The sequence below is a fragment of the Apodemus sylvaticus genome, chromosome 2 (genome assembly GCF_947179515.1).
Source record: "Apodemus sylvaticus chromosome 2, mApoSyl1.1, whole genome shotgun sequence".
Classification (NCBI taxonomy): Eukaryota; Metazoa; Chordata; class Mammalia; order Rodentia; family Muridae; genus Apodemus; species Apodemus sylvaticus.
Window position 1 is genome coordinate 187,021,976 of NC_067473.1, and position 23,087 is coordinate 187,045,062.

The 23,087-nt window shown below is 40.3% G+C and overlaps 1 protein-coding gene across 3 annotated transcripts in view; it reads right to left on the reverse strand.

Annotated features, from left to right (window-relative positions):
* The window catches only part of Ipo8 (importin 8), a 68,290-nt gene that overhangs the window by 26,096 nt on the left and 19,107 nt on the right, over positions 1–23,087 (reverse strand). For all 3 annotated transcript variants that reach the window (XM_052175342.1, XM_052175341.1, XM_052175343.1), the window contains exons 6-16: positions 21,063–21,152; positions 19,394–19,488; positions 18,586–18,670; positions 15,170–15,304; positions 12,689–12,788; positions 8,994–9,070; positions 8,570–8,686; positions 7,271–7,360; positions 6,178–6,343; positions 5,085–5,245; positions 3,142–3,267 (exon numbers count right to left, since the gene is read on the reverse strand). In XM_052175342.1, coding sequence (XP_052031302.1) covers positions 3,142–3,267; positions 5,085–5,245; positions 6,178–6,343; positions 7,271–7,360; positions 8,570–8,686; positions 8,994–9,070; positions 12,689–12,788; positions 15,170–15,304; positions 18,586–18,670; positions 19,394–19,488; positions 21,063–21,152 — 1,242 coding nt within the window. The remainder of the gene's footprint in view (positions 1–3,141; positions 3,268–5,084; positions 5,246–6,177; positions 6,344–7,270; positions 7,361–8,569; positions 8,687–8,993; positions 9,071–12,688; positions 12,789–15,169; positions 15,305–18,585; positions 18,671–19,393; positions 19,489–21,062; positions 21,153–23,087) is intronic.

A 23,087-nucleotide genomic window follows, 5' to 3' on the forward strand; every position in this document is an offset into this window, starting at 1 on the left:
CATCTCTCCAGCCCACCTGTAGTACTTTTTTTATTTAATTGAAATAATAATTTTTAGGGTACAGTTTGATAACTTGGTATATGCTATTATCTTATGCTATTATAACTATTATTTTGAAGTTCAAATAATCCAAAATCTAGACTCTGCTGATATCCTTAAAATATCAGATAAAAATAAAACTGCTTGGGTACCATTTTAGATTTCCAAATTTTGCCCTTTCTAAGTAACCATAGGTGTGATTTTTCTTTGAAGAAGTATGGCTTCCAGAGTTTACTTTTACTAACAGAAGTTCAAAGTTAAGGAATAAGCAGAAGAGATGTCACAGCAGAGAGTAGAATATGAGAGCCCAGGTCAGGTCACAGGACAGGTGTGTTGAGGTTTGGCCTTACTGTGTGCTGTAATGCTAAGTGAGGGGAAGGGGTATAGGGGGAAGACCTGGAGTCCATACACACGAAGACCCAAGTGAGACTTTGTGCCTTATCCCTAAGTTATTTCTGATTGATAAATAAAGATGCCAACAGCCAAAAGCTGGGCAGAAGAGACATAGATGTGGTTTAGGATTCCAGGGCTTTGGGAGGTGAGGGGGGGCAGGGGGGGACCATGACAAGGAGAAGAAGGTGAAAAAGGAGGAGGAGAAAGACGCCATGGGTTAGGAGGAGTCAATAGACCATGTCCCTAAGGGCTGGCCAATTGCAGTTAAGAGCAGCCCAGATGAAACATAGTAAATAATAACTCGGAATTATTGATAGGAAAGCAGATTCTAATAGCATGGAGGGTAGATATCTAACCAGCTCTTGTGCTGTTCAAGGCTTATTGTAAATATAAAGGTTGTGTATATGTCTTTTATCTGGAAACTGAATGATCAAAGACGAGGTAGAAACCCTGGATCAGGATTAAAAATCTCAACACCACCAACGCTGGGCAATGCACAGCTTCCTGTAGTAACTGCAGCCCCTGGGTACAATGCACCTTCCAAGGGCATCCACACACACATGTACACACCACATGTGGGCATACACCTATAACTTAAATATACATATATGTATGTAACAACTAATGAAAAAGGAGGTCATTTGAAATGGGGCAAAAGGAGTGGGAGGGTTTGGAGGGAGGAAAAGGATGAAAGAAATGGTGTGATTATATGATAACCTCAAAAAAGAAATGTTTTAAAATTATTTTTCAAACTATGAAAACTTCAAGAACAGGTGACCAGAAGAGCAAATTTTGGCTGGTTTTGCTTCTAAGTATGCAAAAGGCTTTACACTTTCATCTGTAGGTATGAAGCCAGATGTGACCTGCTGAATGTGCTTCAACCTTAACTCATGCCTTCTTTATTAATTATAGTAACTTTGAGCTGGAGAGATGGCTCAGCGGGTAAGAGCACCGACTGCTCTTCTGAAGGTCATGAGTTGGAAGCCCAGCACCCATATGGTGGCTCACAACCATCCGTAAAGATATAGTAACTTTGAAGGTTCAACACTACTTGGAGTTAAAAAAAAAATTAATATGAAATGCAAAATCAAAATGCAAAATGCTTTCATTTTCAAAATTATGCAGTTTTCTCTCTTCATAATACTTACACTTGGGAAAACTGGATTCAATGATTTCTAAGGTCTTGTAAAATTAAAAATAAAGGTGAAAGTATAATTAGTTTAAGTATGGCGGTCTAACTCACTGGTTACCAAAGACCAAAGTTTCAACATGAAACCACAAAAATAAAATATTGAATATGAAAATTAAAGATCCACTTAAAGGTCTTAAGGTACAGGAAAGACAGCAGAGTAACACTGCACTATTTCAGCAAGCGCCTTGGGTGCCTGACAAACAAGGATGAATCTGCAGTTACGTGGCTAACAGCACAGTGAAAAGAGCTGGCACCTGCTTCCCAAACCCTCACTCACTGAGCAAATCTGTCACTACTAAACACAGCCGTCCACACTCACAGACACAATGAGCATGGCTAATTTTCATTAGGGAAATGCCATGTTGCACTTGGGAAGGAGAACTGTGGGTTATCATGGGAAAAGGTGACATGTGACAAGAATGGCCCAATGACAAATCTAGACCCATAACTGACCAGTTGTGATCAGGTACAATAACCCTGAGCCTACTGACCCTCACTTCTGCCTTTGCAGAAGAGACTCTGTTACCTATTGACATTCTTGGACCAGCTAAGTACTGAATACATCAACTAAACTGTCGTCCCTGGGCTTTAGATGTGACTCAGCTGGAAGAGTGATTGCCTAGCATGCATGAAGCCCTGGATGCCATCCCCAGCACTGCATAAATACATCTCTTTAATCCAAGTGCAAGGTAAGGCCAAGAGGATCAGGTGTTCAAGGCCATTCTTGGTTACAGAGTATGTTTGGGGCCAACCTGGGTGGCTTAAAACCGTGTCTCAAAAATTTAATTCTATTTTATCTTAGTGTTCCTCTGAGATTTGGATGTCTTCAAGTTTTTGCTTATTCCTCTCCATTCTTACTGCACCTTTACTAATACTGGCCACTGTAATTGAAAGCTCCATCCTTCCCCACTAAGATTAGACTGTGGGTTCCTAGAAGGCAAGACTCTTATTCTATTCAATCAGCAATTTACAGAAACCTAGCCAGGTACACAGCAGATATGATGACCTGAACTCATGTTAGTGCAAAGGCTTATACTGTTGACTTTCAATAGACATACAATTTCCCACCTCAATCATCGTAATACATTACTTTAAAATTTGAGAGCAATTTGTTTGCTTGAGTGTTTGGACAAAGGGTTTTACTACCTAGCCCAGGCTGGCCATGGACTTGTAATCTTCCTGGGTAAATGCCGAAGTGAGGACAATTTTTAAAATTTACTAATATAACTAAATATAAAACTTTAATACCGGCGGGCGGTGGTGGCGCATGCCTGTAATCCCAGCACTCTGGGAGGCAGAGGCAGGCAGATTTCTGAGTTCAAGGCCAGCCTGGTCTACCAAGTGAGTTCCAGGACAGCCAGGGCTATACAGAGAAACCCTGTCTCGAAAAAAACCAAATCCAAAAAACCAAAAAACCAAAAAAAAAAAAAAAAAAAAAAAAAAAACAAGAATTCATAACCACTGCTCACATAAATTTCAGTTGATATATCCATTCTAACACAAGGTACCCCACCCACCTCTGGATGATCTTCCACAACTGTTAAGATCGTGTCGATGGTGTGTAAAATTCCCATGGCCATGACAGTTTTGTCTTCAATTTCTTCATACTCATCACTTTGAAGAACTTTACCAAATATCTCAGCCTGTGAAAATTACGTTATAATACTCAACAGTTGGTACCAGGACAAAGGGGCAGCACTGCTCACCCAAATGCTAGCATTTCTCAGACGCTAAGTTCTGCACTTTGTTGACTGAATCGCCTCTTTTCTTCCAATGACAGATCACAGCATGCTTTTAAGTATAACCACCCTTTTGTATCCATTGTCATCACACACATGAAACACATATTAGCTAATGTAACCAATAGCTAATATTTATTTAATTGTTAGTTATCTTTAGGCAAATAAGATTGAAATCTAGAAATACTGAAAACAAGTGTTTCTGAGAGGAAAAATGTGATAGAATATTTTGAAAATAAAAGCAAAGATCACTCAGAAAATTATATATATAAAAACTCAGACAGACAAAAAGAGAAGAAAGGGCATACAGGTAGGATTCAGTCTGATGTCCACAGGAGGTGGGAAACAGTTAAAAAAAAATTATCAAAGAGGCAACAATGGGGCTGGAGAGATGGCTCAGCATTTAAGAGCACTGACTGCTGTTCAAGAGGTCCTGAGTTCAAATCCCAGCAACCACATAGTGGCTTACAACCATCTGTAATGATATCTGATGCCCTCTTCTGATGTGTCTGAAGACAGCTGCAGTGTACTTACATATAATAAATAAGTGGCAGGAGTGGGTGAGTGCGTGGAGGAGCACCCTCATAGAGGCAAAGGGAAGCAGGGAGAGGGAGGATGGGGGATTTGTGGAGGGGTACCAGGAAGGGGGATATCATTTGAAATGTAAATGAATAAAAATGATTAATTTTTTAAAAATGAATAAAAAAGATAATTAATTAATTAATTTAAAAAAAGAGGCAACAACAACAAAACCATTCTCCTGGGCTGGCAAGATGGCTCTGTGGTAAAGGCACTTGCCACACAAGCTTAACAACAGGAGTTTAATTCCCAGAACACACATAAATTTGGAAGAAGAAAACCCCACAGAGTTGTACACACACAGAGAAAATGTATAGAAGGAAAATGAAATTCCAATTCCAAGTGCAAAAGTAAGACTTGAGAATGCTCACATTAAGAGTGTTATTATGACATTTTAGGATATTACAGATAAAAGGGACTATCTTGAATGGGGTTAATTTAGGGCTAATCAATCCAACCATAGGAATATCTGAATGACCAAATACTGTCATATTAATATTTTGTTTACAAATAAAACTCAACTCCAAATTTATTGGGAAGGTGATTGCTTAGACCCCTCAGGTCTGTTCCTTTTTTTTTAATGTGTATATGTGTTTTGCCTCCATATATGTCTGTGCACCACACACATTGCTGATGTTCATGGATGTCAGAAGGTACCAGATCCCCTGGAACTGAAATTACAGACAGTTGGGAGCTGCCATGTGGGTGCTAGGAATTGAACCCTGATCCTCTGGAAGAATAACAACGGCTCTTAACCATTATCTCTAGCTCCCATTAAGGATTCTTTACCAAACTAATACATACTTAGCTCATTCTTACTGCTATGTGGCTATTTTTTCCTGAAGAGAGTGAAGGAAAGAGGAAAGCTTATAAGACTCAGGAAGTTAACAAAAACAACAAGGCCCTTAAAAGGTAATTCAGAAAGCTCATAAGATTCACAAGGCTCCTCTCCAAATTTATAAAGACAGCAAGTGCAGGGGGAGAGAGTTGCCTCAACATTACGCAGGGAGCTCCAGGGATGCAGCTTTCATGGTCACCCATGTCAGAATGGGCTTTTCAGCGAGGCGCTGCCTTGAGTCAGCCTATACAGCAGGTTCCTGTAAGTCATCACACCTCCCCCGCAGAAGTCAGTCATCACTTACCAAGTGCTGGGTTGTGTCGACAGCGATAGAGGCCACGTCCTGACTGTACTCACATATGAGCTTCTGGATGACATTGGTGACATCATCATTCTCCGTCTCTCTGACGATGTGCAGGAGCTCCTGCATGATGAATCTCACGTATGGTTTCATGTGCTCCTTGGCTAATGTGGTCAGATAGATGAAATCAGCAAGAGCTCATCATTCAGACATGATACATCCAGGATAAGGCTCTAGATGTTGCTGTGCTGTGGTAAGCAAGCTACAAAGCCATCTTAAACGGCCTTCTAGAGTCATGCAGCATCAGGCTGTGGTGTTCTGCCTAAGGAATAACTGTCCCACAGCTGTATTGAAGGCCACAGCTCTGCACCCTCACTATTAGAAACTCTAATTACACAAATGTTGTGTCATGAGCCTGACTGTGAATCCAAAGGACAAGTGTGAAGACCCCTGCCCACAGAGACAATGGTCCGCACTGACAGGACCTGTCACTGTCCCACCCCATCTTTACCTGCCCTTCCCAGAAGATCTTCCCTTCTTCCAATCTTCCTGCTAAAACAGGACACAAGCTCATGCTCTCATAAAGCTGAACTTACTTGCAAAGGTTATTTGGATCTTGAATAAAACATCTTTGCGGACAAACAAACTATGTCACTGCCCACTGGAAATACCACCTGCTGCTTTCTGAACTGGTAGAACCACGGAACCCTAGAGTTGAACCTTGGTGCTGTCCAATATGACTTCTTAAACTGAGACAGGAGGAAATGAAGGCCTGACAGGTCTAGAACCTTGCCAGCCTTGTTAAGCTTCAGGGAGAAGCATCTGGATGCCTTGCCCAGTTCTATGTGGTCAGTACAGGTGCCTTAATGTCCAGCTTACTCGAGTACCAAGCAATTATTGTTTCTGACTAAATTTTTCTAGAAACCACAATCCACAGAATTAAAATGAGCAGAATATCTATAAAATTCAGAAGTGAGGCAAGGAATCTAAACTCAGGACCCTTGGGCTTAGAAATCTGCCTCTTTAAAGAAGGAAGTGGGTGAGATTATTTAAGGCCATTTACGTAAAAAGAAAGAAAAGATACGTGTGGCATCACCTTGTGTCTGGTTGGAGATCAGCGACTGCAGTGCGAGGGCAGCTTCCACCTTGACAGGCATCTCCTCGTCTTCAATCAGGCTCTTCTTAGCTAATTCTACTGCATTTCGGAGGTTGAGCTCATTGTGAAACTTCAACGAACTAAATGCATGCAGCACCCAGCAGGACTGCAAGGAAAAGAAGGGGTACTAACTAGATGGCAGTGCTCTGAGGTAGTGTCAGGGGCAGCCATTGGATGACATCACTGTGTCGGGGCAGCCATTGGATGACATCACTTTGTGTCAGGAGGCAGCCACTGGCTGACATCACTGTGTCAGGGGCAGCCACTGGATGACATCACTGTGTCAGGGACAATCACTGGATGATATCACTTTGTGTCAAGAGGCAGCCATTATTGGATGACTTCACTCTGTGTCAGGGGCAGCCACTAGTATGACAGCACTCTGTGACAGGAGGCAGCCAATAGGATGCCATCACTCTGTGATAGGAGACAGCCACTGGATGATATCACTTTGTGTCAAGAGGCAGCCATTGAAGCCGGGCGATGGTGGCGCACACCTTTAATCCCAGCACTTGGGAGGCAGAGGCAGGTAGATTTCTGAGGCCAGCCTGGTCTACAGAGTGAGTTCCAGAACAGCCAGGGCCACACAGAGAAACCCTGTCTCAGAAAAAAAAAAAAAAAAAAAAAAAGAGGCAGCCAGCCATTGGCCGGGCCGATGGTGGCACACACCTTTAATCCCAGCACTCGGGAGGGAGAGACAGGTAGATTTCTGAGTTCAAGGCCAGCCTGGTCTACAGAGTGAGTTCCAGGACAGCCAGGGCTACACAGAGAAACCCTGTCTCGAAAAACCAAAAAAGAGGCAGCCACTGGATGACATCACTCTGTGTCAGGGACAGCCACTAGCATGACTGCACTCTGTGACAGGGAGGCAGCCACTAGATGACAGCACCGTGTCAGGAGCAGCCACTGGCACGACAGCACTCTGTGACAATGTCACATATGAAAAGCCTCTTACCAAAGCATTACATTCACTTAAAAAACTACCCTACATGTAGAGATCTTAAGATTCATATCAGACATAAGGAAAACTTACTCTAGCTCGAAGATATCCCAGGTTAGACAATAATAATGGAAATACATGATTCTGCAGGAACAGCTCAATTTGGTCCTTGAATAAACTCTTCTGTTAGGAATAGAAATTCAATTTTAGTGTGCCAATGACAATATCATATTTAAGAGCTACTTTCCAAAAAGTATGTTTATGATGACTTGCATTTAATACCCAGTTTTGTAAAATTGTTTGATATATACTCTGCATCTTTAAAACAAGTCAGGAATTGCATTTAGAGCAATTTTATATTAAATGATTTTTGTAGAAAGAAGAAATTTCAGATCTTTCTTACAGAGCTATAGTTTCACAATGACAAATCTGCAAAAGTAAATTTCCTTTTTGTTAAGAAAGTAGGTGACAGAGCTGGTGAGATGGCCAGCAAAGGAAGACACTTGCCATCTGATTACCTGATTTGTTCCCTAGGACCCACATGGAGAGAACCCACTCCCACCTCCCACATGTCCTCTGACCTCCATTCCTGTGTTGTGGGACACACACACTCAAAGGGACATATACACACACTTAAAGTACATAAAACGTAAAAAGATATTTTGAAATCCCAAAGAATAAGAAATATATTTTCAAAAATAGATTACAAAAGAAAGGATATTTTTAAGAAGGTGACTAGAATAGTCACCAACAATTTTCATGCTTTTATTGGCTGGAGCTTCACAGCTTTATTAAGTTAAATTTTGATAATCAAAGCTGAGAAAATGGCTCAGCTGATAAACCATCTGCCACACACGGTGTGAAGACCTGAACTGATGTCCGAATGGGCCAGGAGTAATGGTCCACCAAACCCGAGAATATGGGTAGTGGTGAGTACAGCATCAGGTAGATCCCCAAACCTCAATGGCTAGCCAGGCTAGTAACTGGTAAGTTCCAAGCCAAGGAGACACCTGTCTGAAAATAAATAAATGCCAGCCAGAGAGACAACTCGGCAGTTAAGAGCCACGGCTGCTCTTCCAGAGGATGAAGGTTCAAGTCCCAGTACCCACATCGCATCTCATAACCTTCGGCAACTCCAGCCTTGGAAAATCTGACACCTTCTTCTGGCTTCCTGAGGCACCAGGCATGCATATGGTGTACAGACATGCATGCAGACCAATACACATAAGGTAAGCAAAATAATAAAAATAAATAAAATGGGGGCCATGAAGTAAAACACCTGACTCTTACGTCCAAACACATGTATATATACATGAACATACACACGCTATCACACACACATTACACAAATACCTTCCAACACATGCAAAAAGGAAACTGATAAGTCTTAACCTTCAACAAAATCTCAGCCAGGGAACCAATCACATGCAGGGCTCCATCTTTCTTCCTAGGGTCAAAGTTCGGGTCTGTTAGTATCTGATAACAGAACGCCATCATTTTTGGCAATACCTAAAGAAAGAGAAGACTCCATTTCAGTCTGCATGAGTCTCCATCTTGTCACCACCATGTTAAGTATGAACATTTTCAAATTTAATTGTCAAAATTAAAACTGGTTTATTGCATTTTAATCAACAGCTATAAGCTCAAGAAGAAAGTATCAAAGATGCTTCAACCTTTTACCTAAACAACAAAAACTATTTAAAACAACAGGTTATAAGTACTAATGATACACATTTTCAAATACTGAGGACATAATAGGATGTCAAATCAATATGAACTATTTTTCAGTTTTAAATTACAAAGAACAACTGTATACCTCTTTCCTTTTCTTTGCAGCTGTATACAAGAGGGTCTGGGCCGCTGTGGTGGGAGAAGCGTAATCTTCGAAAATATCTAAAATGTCAGAATCAATCTTCTTAGTAAAAGCACAGCTCTTTATTATACAGATTTTAAACCTGGCCAGTGGTTTACAGACTAAAGTCCCAAGACTCTCGTAGATAATTTATGATTTAGCAAGTTTAGCAAACATGAGCTACTTTTCAAGAGATAAGACTAAAGATGACCAGTATATCCCAGGTATCTATTTCCCTGAACACAAGAAAAAGTGTTTCGTTTCTACTAAAATACAACAAAAACTTACTCAGAGTGCCCTATGTGCCAGGCTCTAGGGATGCAGAGATCAAATATGGAAGCTTACATGGCAGAGACAGAGATTACTCAGAGCTACCTCAGGGGGCAGGCTGAGAGCACAGATGTGAAAGGGTTAGGAGACAGTGACCAACACAGAGAAAACCCTCCTGGCCCATTCTCTGTTAAGTAACAGGAATGAAGCGACCAGTAAGCGAGGGAGAAAGCCATCCATGGGTCTCCACAAGCAAAACTTCAAGCAGAAGAAACAGCAAGGATGAGTTCTAAGGAGTACCTGGCAATTAACAGCATTCAGTGAATGATGTATCAAATGCCACAGCACTTACTACTTAACACCATAAACATTTCCACAATTTCACAACAAGCTGTTTCATTAGGAATCTGAAAACTTGCCAGTGGTGGTGATGGCAGTGCACACCGTTAATCCCAGTATACTCAAGAAGCAGAGGCTGGTGAATCTCTGAATTTGAGGCCAGCCTAGTGCAAAAGTGAGTTCCAGAACAGTCAGGGCTATACAGAGAAACCCTGCCTCCAAAGCGTGTATGCAGACAGACAGACAGATAGACACACACACACACACAGGCACGCACGCACGCTCATACATGCACATACACACACACACACACACACACGATTACTCCATGCTGAGTTCTATACTACAACTCAGTTTCACAATTCTATTATCTTACTGTGATTGCAGCTAAAACCACTGCAATCTTACAGAGGCTGGGTCACAGATGCATATGGAGGCAAGCTTGGGCCAGAGCTCAGGTCAGCTTTTAACAAATCTAAAAACATTATTCTAGGGAATAAGTACAAAGCTGATTATAGATATGATAATAATCATCAGTATTAATATTAATCAACATATTTAGACAGGAGTAATAGATGCAGTAATTTTCTCCCCTGTGGTCATCTGAAAACACAACGCCTATATCAAATGACTAGAAGAACCACTCAATCAGGCCAGGAGAAAATGAATAAGGGAAAAGCTCTCCAATTGATTTTTTTTTTTATAGTTACTAATACTCTTCTAACCAACTTGTAAAATACAATAATTACGTGTGAGAGATTTTGCCTTCATGAATGTCTGAATACGCCATTCATGCTTGGTATCCATAAAGGCCACAAGTGGGTATCAAATCCCTGGAATTGGAGTTACAGACAGTTGTAAGCCACCATGTGGATGCTGGGAATCAAGCCTGAATCCTCTGGAGAAGCAGCCAGTGCCCTTAACTGCTGAACCATCTCTCCAGCCCCAGGTGGTGAAATGTGTAAATACCCATTACAGCAGAAAGGCTAAGAACATGAAAGGGTTTTATTTTTTATAACTGAATTATAGTACAAAGATGCCAAAGCTATTAGTTGTTATATTAAAAAAGAGATACCATTCTGCCAAACCAAATAATAAATTAAATAATGTTAGGCTTATGAAAGTTAAGTAAATACACTTGTACATTTCAAAACCAAATAGGTGCTAGGTGACAAATTGGGCCCAGTGACATACACATATAATCCCAGTGGTGAAGAGGCTATAGCCAGATGGCTGCAAGTTCAAGGCAAATCTGATAAAGACAAAAGAGTCTTACTCACAAAGTCAAAAGAAAAAAAGGACTAGAGAGATGGCTGAGCAGTTGAGATGGGGCTGGAGAGATGGCTCTGTGGTTAAGAGCACGTGCTGCTCTTCCAGGGGTCCTGAGTTCAGTTTCCCAGTACCTACATCAGGCAGCTCACGATTACCAATAACTGCAGCTCTAAGGAATCAAACATTCTCCTGGATTCCTTGAGTACATATACATATACACATATGGTATATGTGCATGTGCATGTGAACGTGTACACACGTATACACACACACACTCATCTTTAAAAAATGTTAACTTTTTAACTAAAGGATCCCTTAGGATTGAAGCTTAGCTCAGTGTAGACTTCTTACCTAGCATGCATAGAGACTTTAATTCAATCCCTAGCATACATTGCCAGGTAGAGTGGCGAATACCTATAAATGCAGCACTCAGAAAAGCAGAATCCAGAAGGCTGCCAGGAGTTTGAGACCAGCCTACTAGATACTGAGTGAGAAACCATTCAAAAAGACTTAAAATGGAAGATGTTTTCATTCTTCTATCGAAGCCAACAAGGAAAGGTTCAGACACGAGGAAGAGAGGGAAGCAAATCCTGCACAGAACAACTTTTCAACAGAAAAGGCACAATGGAGAAAGAACGTGGTCAATGATCTTCCTTCCCTTGCTCCTCCTGGAATCAAAGCATGGTAAGCTCTGTAACTCAGGAGCCCACAATGTGGGCCCAGTCAGGAGTTTAAGCTGAACTTTGGAACCTAAGACACCTAACTCAACAAGGGAAACAATTTTCTCACAGTACCTTCAACACACACATCTATCTCAGTTCAAAACTGGCACTCTTTAGTTCAACATTACTAAAGGCAGACTAGAGCCAATTAAGGCCAAGAGAATACAAAATGAGAACAGGAAAAAAAAAGAATAGAAAATAAAGCAAATACACATGGTAACATTGTTGCTCTCACATATCTCCACTAGCTATGGGATGAATACACTTATACATAATAACATCTGTAACAGGGTTTTAACCAGAGAAAGGGGGAGTCCTTATTGGGCAACCTACTCAGTTCAACAGCTTCTATAAAGATCCAAGCCAAATAGATCCTCCATGTCAGCCTCACAGCCTGTGTAGCAAGCCAGCCTCACAGCCTGTGTAGCAAGCTGCTCTGCAAGGACCTTAGCTATGATGGAAGAGATGAATAAAGCTACTTTCACCTCCCTCACCAGAGGCTTCAAGCTCCTTGGTGCAAAATGACATCAACTTTTCAGACTTTCATAACTCATCATGAAGAGCAGAACCACTTTGAAATATAAGTTTAGTTGTATTCAAATACGCAGGAAGTGCTGAGGGAGAACTTGTTGCAAGATATTTCCTATCCACTCACATTGAGGCAGTGAGAGGCCAGTGATTGGAGGGGAGAGAGGAGGAGGAGATAAGGGAAGTGAGGGGTAGAGAAGGAGAGAGAGAGGCTCTGTGGATGAGACAAGCAGAGCAGAGAGGAAGAGCCGATATCCAGATGGCTTCAGACGTATTTCTGCTGTTTTGGAGAGGTGAGATAATTGGGAGAAGGCTTTATCATTGTAAATTGGCATTATGTAATTGGGAATTTTACATGCATAAAGATATTTAGTTAACTATTCAAGTTTAAGAGCCATGCTTTACTCAATACTTGGAAGGAGTGGGTGCTGGGCAGGAGAGTGGGACCCACCAGGACTTGGAGCAGAGGCTTGGCCGGGCGGTACTCTATTTTAATTATTTCCCACTACAAGAACTTGTCTCAATTACCAAATTTCATCCTTATGTATTCATATGGATCTTCTTGCCAGAGCTCTTCATCCTCGTCTTTATAACACATCACAGAAAAGATCACATCTTCAGAGATATTCTAAGACGAGAAACAAACAGAACATTCCAACGAGACTCATAACATTAGTTTTTCCAGTTATAGTAATCCTTCTCAGCCCGTATTCACATACAGAGGGCCCAACAGCTGAAGACTCAGAAAGACTGAACACTTGGAAACTGAAGCAAAAAAAGGTGAGTTAAACGATACTCCTTGAAGTAAGGACAGGAATGGCAGAAATTCACCAGCAAACCTAGAGTAAGCACGTCATGATTTCTGGTGGAAGGAAGATGCCACCGGGGTTACATTTACTGTGACATTTCTCATTGTGAAAATGTTTCCTGTGTCCATGTTGGTCCTAAGCATCAACACATCAACAGCGTTGTGTCTTTTCTGCTTCCATTCCCAAAACACTAGGACTCTACTCCACAGCTGTGTTTCAGGGAAGGTCCCTAAGCAGCCCAGGAATAGCAGCTAAGCTCAAGCAGGCCCCTGTGTAACTAACCACTCCCATAACAGTAGGACCACGACTAGAGACAGAACTAGTTGCTCTTCCAGAGGACTAGAAGTCTATTCCCAACACCCACATGGTAGTTCATAACCATCTATAACTCTAGTTCTAGGGGATCCAAAGATTTTTCAGTCTCTTTGGGCACCAGGCTTGTACATGATGCACAGACAAGCATACAGCAAAACACCTGTACACACAAAATAAATGAATCTTTAAAAAAAAATTATTAAAAAAAAATTATTACCACTTGGTTGAAACTCAGTCTAGAGGTTAGTATTTTCCTGAAAGTTTCTATGTGAAAGCCATGTAAAAATAAGGTCAAAAGGAAAGACTGTTTCAGGGCATCCTTAGACTTACAGGGATAAACTGAACAAAATGAAAACAGTATTGCAAAGAAATTACAGCTGTTTGGTCAAAGTAAGTAGGCAAATAATTATGAAGAGTCCATAGTTAACAAACTTAAAAGATGCTACATATGTAAGATATATATTCAGATAATGCTAATGAGCGCTGGATATGGTAATAAATGTAATCCTAACATCAGAAGGTAGAAGAAAACTGTAGAGTACAAGGCCAGATATCAACATATATAATTTAAGAACAAAGGACTGGGGGCTAGAGAGGTGGCTTGGTAGTTAAGAGCACTGACTGCTCTTTCGAAGGTCCTGAGTTCAAATCCCAGCAACCAAATGGTGGCTCACAACAATCCGTAATGAGATCTGACACCCTCTCCTGAGGACAGCTACAGTGTACTTACATATAATAACTAAATAAATCTTTAAAAAAAAAAAAAAGGACTGAGATGTAGTTTAGTTGACAGAGTGCAAGCCTAGCATGCATGAGGACCTTGAAACCTTTAGTTCAATCTCCCTTCATTCCATAAACCAGACATGGCAGGAATTAGTGGTATATGCCTGTAATCTCAACCTTTAAGAGGTAGGGACAAGAGGATCAGAAGAAGTCCAAGACCATCTACCACTAATAGGAGGTTCAATGTCAGTCTGGGTTACTATCTCAAAAGACAAAAAGAATTCTAAGCATGGCATGGTGGTGCATGAATTAATCCTAGCACTTAGGAGACAGAGGTAGGTGGATCTCTGTGAGTTCAAAGCCAGTTTAGTATATATAGTGAATTCCAGAACAGCCAGGGCTACACAGAGAGACCTTGTCTCAAAAGAAAAAATATTTACACCAAGAACTCAGAGATTATTGGAAATGAAGATTCACTTTTTAATGTCTTCAAATTACCCAATTATTTATTTGCAAATAAAATGTATATATTATTGGTCCATAATTTATCATTCTGTTTTCTTCAATTATTACAAATAATGATGCTAAATTCTATTTTTTTAAAAAAAGTTAATAAAACAGGGTTAGCCATTAATAAAAGTTTTTAAAGTTTTAATAAAAGTTTTTAATAAAAAATAAAAATAATAAAGCTGTTTTTAACAAAGCAAAACTTCAACCTCTGCTAAAGAACTAAATCCAAGAAAGGAGGGAAGTTAGGAAGGGAGGCAGGCTGGCCTTCTGAAACATCCACGAGAGAAAAGTCACTGATCAGACTTCATCGTCTGCAAAATACCACTCCCTTTGTAAAGCCCTACCGGCAGCTTTCAAAATGTTTTCACACAAGGGTCAAAAAAATAAAAAAGTACGATCTGCCTAACAGAACAGAAACTAAGGCTAAATAAATGACTGAAGGAATCTGCTCCAAGCCTCCCAGCTCACAAACCTTGAGACCTCTGCTCGAATGCTCAGACTGCCAGCCCTTTATAATGTAAGGCTGTACTTGTTAGAAACTATTGCTAGTGAAGACAAAGATTAAATACAAAGACATAAGACTAAGCAATGCCTGCCTTACCTTGAAATCCTCGCGACCAACAACGGCTTAGGGAGTCGTGCCAACACTGACCTGTATATGTGGCTTCAGTTGCTTCCAGGTCACAGCATGGACAACCCCTTGGTTTAGATAGTTGAATGCTTGCTGAAGGACACGGGGGGCTATATACTCCTTCTGTCTGTACTGCTCTAAAATTTTCAGTAGTACCTACAGGGAAATAGGTTGGGGTTGAGAGGGGGAAACACAGAGCAATTACTAGGTTAAAGAGGAAAGGAGTATTTATGGTATGATGTAAAACACTGCAGAGACAGCAGGCTATGCAAGCAGATTTAGGGGAGATAATGTGAGAATGCTCATGCAGGTATTTTACTTTTTATATAGGTCTGTGTATTATGGTGAGCTATGAGACAGCTCACTGAATTTTAAGCATTTTTTTTCTTCTAACATATATGCTACACAGAACGCGTCTATCTTCTAGTCCATGGCTAGTGTGCTGGTTTGAAGGAAAATAGTCCCCTATATGATCAGGGAGCAGCACTATTAGGAGGTGTGGCCTCTTTAGAGTAGGTGTGGCTTTATTAAAGGAAGTATGTCACTGGGGGTGGGCTTTGACATTTTAGATGCTCAAGCCAAGCCCAGTGTCAATCTCTCTTACTGCTGCCTGCTGATCCAGATGTAGAACTCTCAGTTATCTCTCCAGCACCATGTCTGCCTGAATGCTGCCATGCTTCCCACCATAAAGGTGACAGACTAAACCTCTGAATTGTTTGTTGGGTTTTCTTTTGTGTTGTTTTGTTTTGTTTTTGAGGGCTGGGTTTGTTTTGTTCTTTGGTTCTTCAAGACTGGGATTCTCTGTGAAGCCCTAGCTGTTCTGGAACTGACTCTGTGGACCAAGCTAGCCTCCTGAGTGCTGGGATTAAAGGCATGTGTCTCCATGTCGAGCTAAACCTCGGAATTGCAAGCCAGTCCTATTATAAATGTTTTTCTCTATAAGAGTTGCCATGGCCATAGTATCTGTTCACAGCAACTAAGACCCAAACTGAGACAGCTAGCTTCTTCAATTTTCAATAAAATTACAGATCTAAATGAGTAAACATTTCAAAACAAATTACACAGCAGCCCATGTTCATATAAGCACCAAAGTTTAGACCTTAATCAGAATATAAACATTACTCTAAAAATAGTACTGGTTTAGCCAATAATTCTTTCAAATAATTGAATTAGATCCCTAACCAACCTTTATACCAAAATAAATTCCAGATAGGTAAATACTGAAAGAAGGAAGAAGGAGGAGGAGGAAGGAGGAAGAAGGAAGAAGGAGGAGGAGGAAGGAGGAAGGGGGAAGGAGGAAGGAGGAGGAGGAAGAGGAAGAGGAAGAAGAAGAGGAGAGGAGGAGGAGGAGGAGGAGGAGGAGGAGGAGGAGGAGGAGGAGGAGGAGGAGGAGGAGGAGGAGGAGAAGAAGAAGAAGAAGAAGAAGAAGAAGAAGAAGAAGAAGAAGAAGAAGAAGAAGAAGAAGAAGAAGAAGAAGAAGAAGAAGAAGAAGAAGAAGAAGAAGAAGAAGAAGAATGGAGTTCCTAGGAGAAAAATAAATGTGGAATATTTATATTTTATAATCTCAGAGCACCAACAATCTCTGTAACATAACACAAGGTTGACATTTCTGATGGGCTGGTTATAATCTTGTTTATAGGAAAGAGCCTTGAAGCAGCTGTGGCTGGCTCCAGGGCCTTCAGAGACAGCACAGGGCTCCTGCCTCCCATTTTCCTCGTCCCTATCACTTCATGTGTCAAGCTTACAAGTAAGTTGCTAACCTTTCAAAATATGGACAATTTATAAATCAAAATATCAATTTTATACAAGCTCACTAGAAAATGATGGGACAGCAGCTGAAAGGCTGATACTGAACCAGACAACCTGACACAACTGGGTTCACACAAAGTGGAGGAGATGTAAGACAGTGGCAGAGGACAATTCCTGGCAAGGAAACTATTTCTAAATATCAAGAACATATGTCTTAGGTAACAGTTCTGGCAAAGACACACAGATATGGCTGTTTATTGTTTGAGACAGGGTTTCTCTGTGTTACCTTGGCTGTCCTGGAACTTGCTCTGTAGACCAGGCTGGCCTTGAACTCACAGAGACCTGACTACCTCTCCCTCTTGAATGCTGGGATTAAAGGTATGTGTCACCACCACTCAGGCAATTATTTTCTAATGTAAGTAGCATACGCATATGTATATACATGCTTGCTTAAATGACACTAGAAAATTCTAAACAGAGTTCAATTGACATCAATGGCAAGACACTTCTTAGAGTTTAGTAGCAGCAGAAAAGAGACTGCTCTGAATAGCTAAACAGATAATTTTACTTATTATTTATTTATTTCCCCCAATAGAGTATCTCATGAGCAACATATCAAAATACTTTTCAGAAACCACTTCACATTAAGTCAACCTTAAAGTACTTAATTTCACATTACTGAGAGATTTGTGAAAAATCTATAAACACCTTCTGTACTGTTCAAGCCTTGGCTTATGTCTGATTAAGCAGACTTGGCTTTCCTACAAGGGTCCTGACACAGCTAACTACTAATTATTAACTCCCATTAAAAAAAAGAAAAGCAAGCATATCATGATTCAGTTGGCAATATTTGATGGTCCAATGATCAGAGTCCACGTGTCCTATGCAAGTTTTTAAGTTTTTAAATATTAACATCAGCAGCTTCTCACTAGTTGCACATTTTCTTATGTGGAATAAATACTCCAACTTCCATGAACATGTGTATCTTTTCACTTGAAAGTCTTCATTACTACCTAAGCTTGACTATTTTTTTTAACTTTTTTTGATTCTTTGTGAATTTCATATCATACATTGTTGGGGAGATGGTTTAACTTTTACAATGCACCCCAATCCTACTCATCTTCCCATCTTTTCATATCTGCTCTCCATTCTTGCATCCTCCCCACCAAGAAACAAAAAAACAAAACAAAAAACAAAAAAAAAAACCACAAAAAAAACAAAACAACAAACCCAAAATCTCACCTGGAACTACAGTGTGTGTCATAGTGTGCTACACAGTATACTCTTTTGTCTACACATATTTACTTGAAAATATTCATTGCAGTAAGTCACTGATCTGGCTCAAGACCTCTAGTTTCTACTACACTCTCAATATTAGATCCTCACAGGGACTCAACTCAGATATCCCTGTGTCACAGAGAGTCAGCAGCTTTGACCTGCAGGACCGGCCCCTTCAACATATTCCAGGGGATTCTAAGGCCAGGAGTCAGGAAGGGAAGTTCTGGTGAAAGCAGATGGAGAATACAAAATTCTCAAGATAGATGTCCTGTAGTAAGATTCTCACGCCTGCCACTTTATTTTCTTTTAAGTGTGCAACGAATTACCATGTTAGCAATCTACTTTAAAAACAGACAGAAATAGCACACAGCAATAACCACTCTTCTATTCTAAAAGCATAAGTTTATTACCTGCTGAATTCCCACTGCATACGTTTTCAAAAAAAATTCAGAAAATTCGAAGTACTCTTTTGTGACATTTCCTGGGCTTCCATACCTTAAAATTCAAAGAGGAAACATCTAAGTACTGTGACGTTTAAAAACAAGGCATGCTTGCTATTTTAAAATGCAGATGTTGAGAGATATATTCTACTGGGCCATAAAACTAACACTTTCTCTTTTCCCACAAGATACAATATGAATCAGGAAGAACTCTTAAGACTCTAGAGCACAGTCAACATTTTGCAAGGGAACTTCTAACTTCTAAACCAATAATTCCTAGAAGGTATGAAAAAGTTATACCTGACATGTTTTTCAATAAGAGTGTCCATGTGCACCTTCTTGCACAATTTCTAGATATGTCCAATGAAAAAAAATGAGAAGTTGCCCATGTTTTACACAGAATAGAATAGAGCTAAAGGCTGTAAGCTATGTTATGATCTCTGGGACAGTAGGCACAAGCCTACTTTAAACAGCTGGTAAAACGTTGCGCTCTATGTGTTTTGTGCTTTGGTTTGATTGTATGAGACAGCATCTCCTATAGCTCAGGCTGGCCTCAACTCATTAAGTAGCTGAGAATGACTTTAAACTCCTGACCCACCTCCCTCCCCTTCCTTGAGGCTTAGAAGCATGCATCACTATGCAAAGCTACTCTTTGTGGTTTTAAAGACAATAGAGAAAAATGATACTCTGTATGACATCAGGGAGCCACTCAACTCTAGTACAACTTATACCGAGATACCAACTGTAACATCACTGCTACACTTAAGCGGAGCAATACCGTTCAAAGAGACGAGCGACAATATGCAGCGCCCACTTCTTACACTTCCACCACACCAGCTCCGGTCGATCATCCTCATCAATTTGAAGAGTCTCCTAAGAGGAGAAAAACATCCAAGTCAGATTTTGACCTAAGAACATTAATGAAAACAGCATAAATCTTAATATAGATTAAGTCATACTAGATAAATCTTAATACAAATTAAGTTATACCTGGACAAAGTGAGACTGCTTACTCTTACTTTACAGGTAGCTAGTTAAGAACTAGATAAGTTAAGCCTATCTTTCCCGGCCAGTGTTGGTGTTCATACTGATCTCCAAGAGAAGCAAGTAGGTAGAAACAAAACACAAGCACCAAGTCACCTGATGGATTCTGAGAGGATGAGAGGTTCTGAGTTTGGATGTGGGCAACAGTAACAAGACTGTTGTCAAAAATAACTCAGCTGTTTATTGCTTATATGAGCACACTGAAAACTTGGAATAATTTGTTTCAAATATAGACAATGAAGAAGATAGGAACGAAGGGCATGCTTAGCATGTGAGAGACCCTGGGTTCAACCTTGGCACTGAAATATGTAAGCAAAAGATACAGACACAAAAGGAATGGAGGATGTTTTCAAGACAACTGAAGTTCTTAAAATACAAAGGTTAACAAAAAAAAAAAATCATTGTTGTTGCCACAGTGGGATACTTTCACCTGGAAGAAAGGTGGCTTAGAGCCCTGCCTATGTGCACCTGCAGCACGCTCAGCCCGTGTTTATTAAAGTGCATGCCTGAAGCTCTGTTTCTAATTTGGAAAGCCCAACACTTTCAGGAAGCAATGACTGGGCCATGGAAGCAATGACTGAATTTCATCCCAGCCAAGTACTGAACTACAGTCTTAGAGTTAACAGCTTAAATATTAAAACTACCCAGATATCCAGCAATCAAACACTCTATTAAAATGACAGTATGAGAACAGTCAAGGGCCTGCATGATGGCTCAGTAAGTAAAGGTACCTATACTGAACACGATGACCTGAGTTTGATCCCCCAGGTTCACACAGTTGAAAGAAAGAACCACAAGTATCCTCTGATCTCTACACACATACCATGGTATACTCACACACACAAACATACCACCTACCTATACAAACATTCACTAACAAAAATCTTAAGTGCTAGGAGGCAGAGTTGGAGGCTTTCAGGGAGGCGAGAAAGTGGGAAAGGTTTTAGCATTTAAAATGTAAATGAAGATTATATTTATTAAAAAATATATCAAAAAATTTAAGTGTAAACTAAAAATTAATTTTAAAGAACAGTTACAGCCAGAAGAATATTAATAATATTTATTTTTCATTTTTGGTAAAAAAAATATGAAAGTACAAGTACTATTTTTATGAGTAAAATTCTAAACATACATGCAGGAAAAAAGACTAGAGGGATATGTAGCAAGGTTTAAAATGTTTTAACCAGTTTAAGTTAAACAGTTATTGTTTTAATATTCTTGCTGATCTGATGTTCTAAAAGTGAACATTATTAATTATGTATTACAGTATTTTATAAGTTAATATGATAATAGGTTTCTGGGTTTGTTTTTGTTTTTGTTTTTTTAATTGTAGACAAAATAGCAAATCAGCATTAAGTATTCATCAATACATTTGCAGGCTTTCCTGAAGAGTTCTGACTTACCGGAGGGACTGTCCTATCAATGATGGTCCGAAAGATCTCCATCCACGTTGTCATGGTCTGGTGATTCACCAGCTGAAGAGGCAGTGCATACTAGAAAACAGAGCAGCAGTAGACGGTGATCATTTCTGCCCATAAAACCCAGAATTTTGTATCTTCTGGGATAATATATCAGTAAGAAATTCAACTAAAAAAATCCATCATCAAATATACATTTTTAGCAGGTAGGAGGCAACAAGGTTTCACATACCACAGGTTAGCCTAAAACTCACCCAACAGGATGACCCTGAACTCCTGCTCTTTCTGCCTCCAAGTCCTGAGTACTGAAATTACAGGCATATGCCAATTACAGCTTTATGTCATACAGGGGATTGAACCCAGGGCTTCATGTATCAAGGAAAGCACTTTAATACCTGAGCTACTTCCCAGCTCTCGTTTGTCTGTCTGTCTGGTTGGTTGGTTGGCTGGTTGATTGGTTGGCTGGTTGGTTGGTTGGTTGATTAGCTTTGTTTTGTGTTGCAGGACATTTCTAGGTGTGTGCTTCAGCCTGTAGCACACACCTTTATTCCTTTAACTGGAATACAGACATATCCTTAGTGCACAACTTTAATCCCAGACAATGAAGGTAAATTTAGTTGATAGAAGGAAGCACCCATGTTTGAAAGTGATGTCTAATTGAGAGGCAGACAAAGTGATGAATTAGAGAAAGATTTGACAGAATAGGCTATGCCCAACTCTCACGAGAAGAGAGAGGAAAGGGAAGCTACTTAAGAGAGCAGTTGAGACAGAGAGGAGACAGGTTGTGGAGAAAGAACAAGCTAGACACAGGTGAAGATAGAACAAGCCAGAGAATGAAAAGGAGCCAGAAGATTAGAACATACTGCCATACTATAAGGCCAAGCAGAGCAATTCAGTCAGAAACTGAGAGAAGCAAGATTGAATCAGTCAGCTTGGAGAGGAGTTTGAGCCAGAACAGTTAAGTTAAACCAGCCAACAGAGTTCAGAAAGAACTAGAAAGGGTGATCTTATTCAGCAGTAAATCTCAGAGGCTGAACACATTCTAGGCCTAGAAAAGATTGTACAAACTAGAATCTTCCAGGACTAAGCCTAGGTTAGCAGACCAGGGCAGTAAGCCTCAGAGATGATAATTTTTACATGCAAATAAAAGTTATTTACAGTATGAAACAGAATCTCTTGTGGCCCAAGCTGGCTTCAAATATGTCAGGGAACCAAAGATTCCCTTGAAATCTCAATCTTCCCATGTCTGCTCCAAAAATACTAGAATTACAAGCATTTAAAACCCATAACTGTTTTTGACATATAAATCTTTTAAATTTATAAATATACATGTCATTGGCTGTTTCTCTGGTCTACCATTAAAAAAGAAAGATTCAATACCAATAAGGTCTCTTTTACTTCACATACATTTTGGGTTATTTTTACGACTTGCCTCTTCATGTATCAAACTTTTAATTATAAGCACTTTGATGAAAATCTTCACCTCACTAAATAAACATGAAGCTCTTTTTCAATCCCCATCTTCTACTTTATGTCCCAATCCCATAATGACTACTGTTCAGGCTTCTATCTCCCCTGCTGTGCCATGAGCTGCAGGGAGCTGCCTCCACGCCCACTGCTCTACTGTCCCCTAGTAAGGTGCTAGTGACAACACCCCAAAAGAGAGGCATAACTGCTGTCACACAAGGCTCTCACTCCAGCTGGGAGTGATGGCAAATCAGGGGTGGGATGGCAAATAGTGAAAGAGGGAGAAGGGGTGGCTAGGGGTATGTTGTTTCACACCTACAAGCTGGACATGATGACATGCACACATGACCATCACTCAGATGGCAAAAGCAGGAAGACTGACATGAGTTTGAGGCCCACCAAGATTGAGGCCCACCAAGATTACAAAGTGAGACTGTCTTTTTAAAAAAGCCTGAGAAAGATCACACTTTATTCTAAGTGCCACATGGGAGTGAGGTATTTGGGCTTGAACTAGGGCCAGAGGAGGAGCATGCAGGGAGTTAG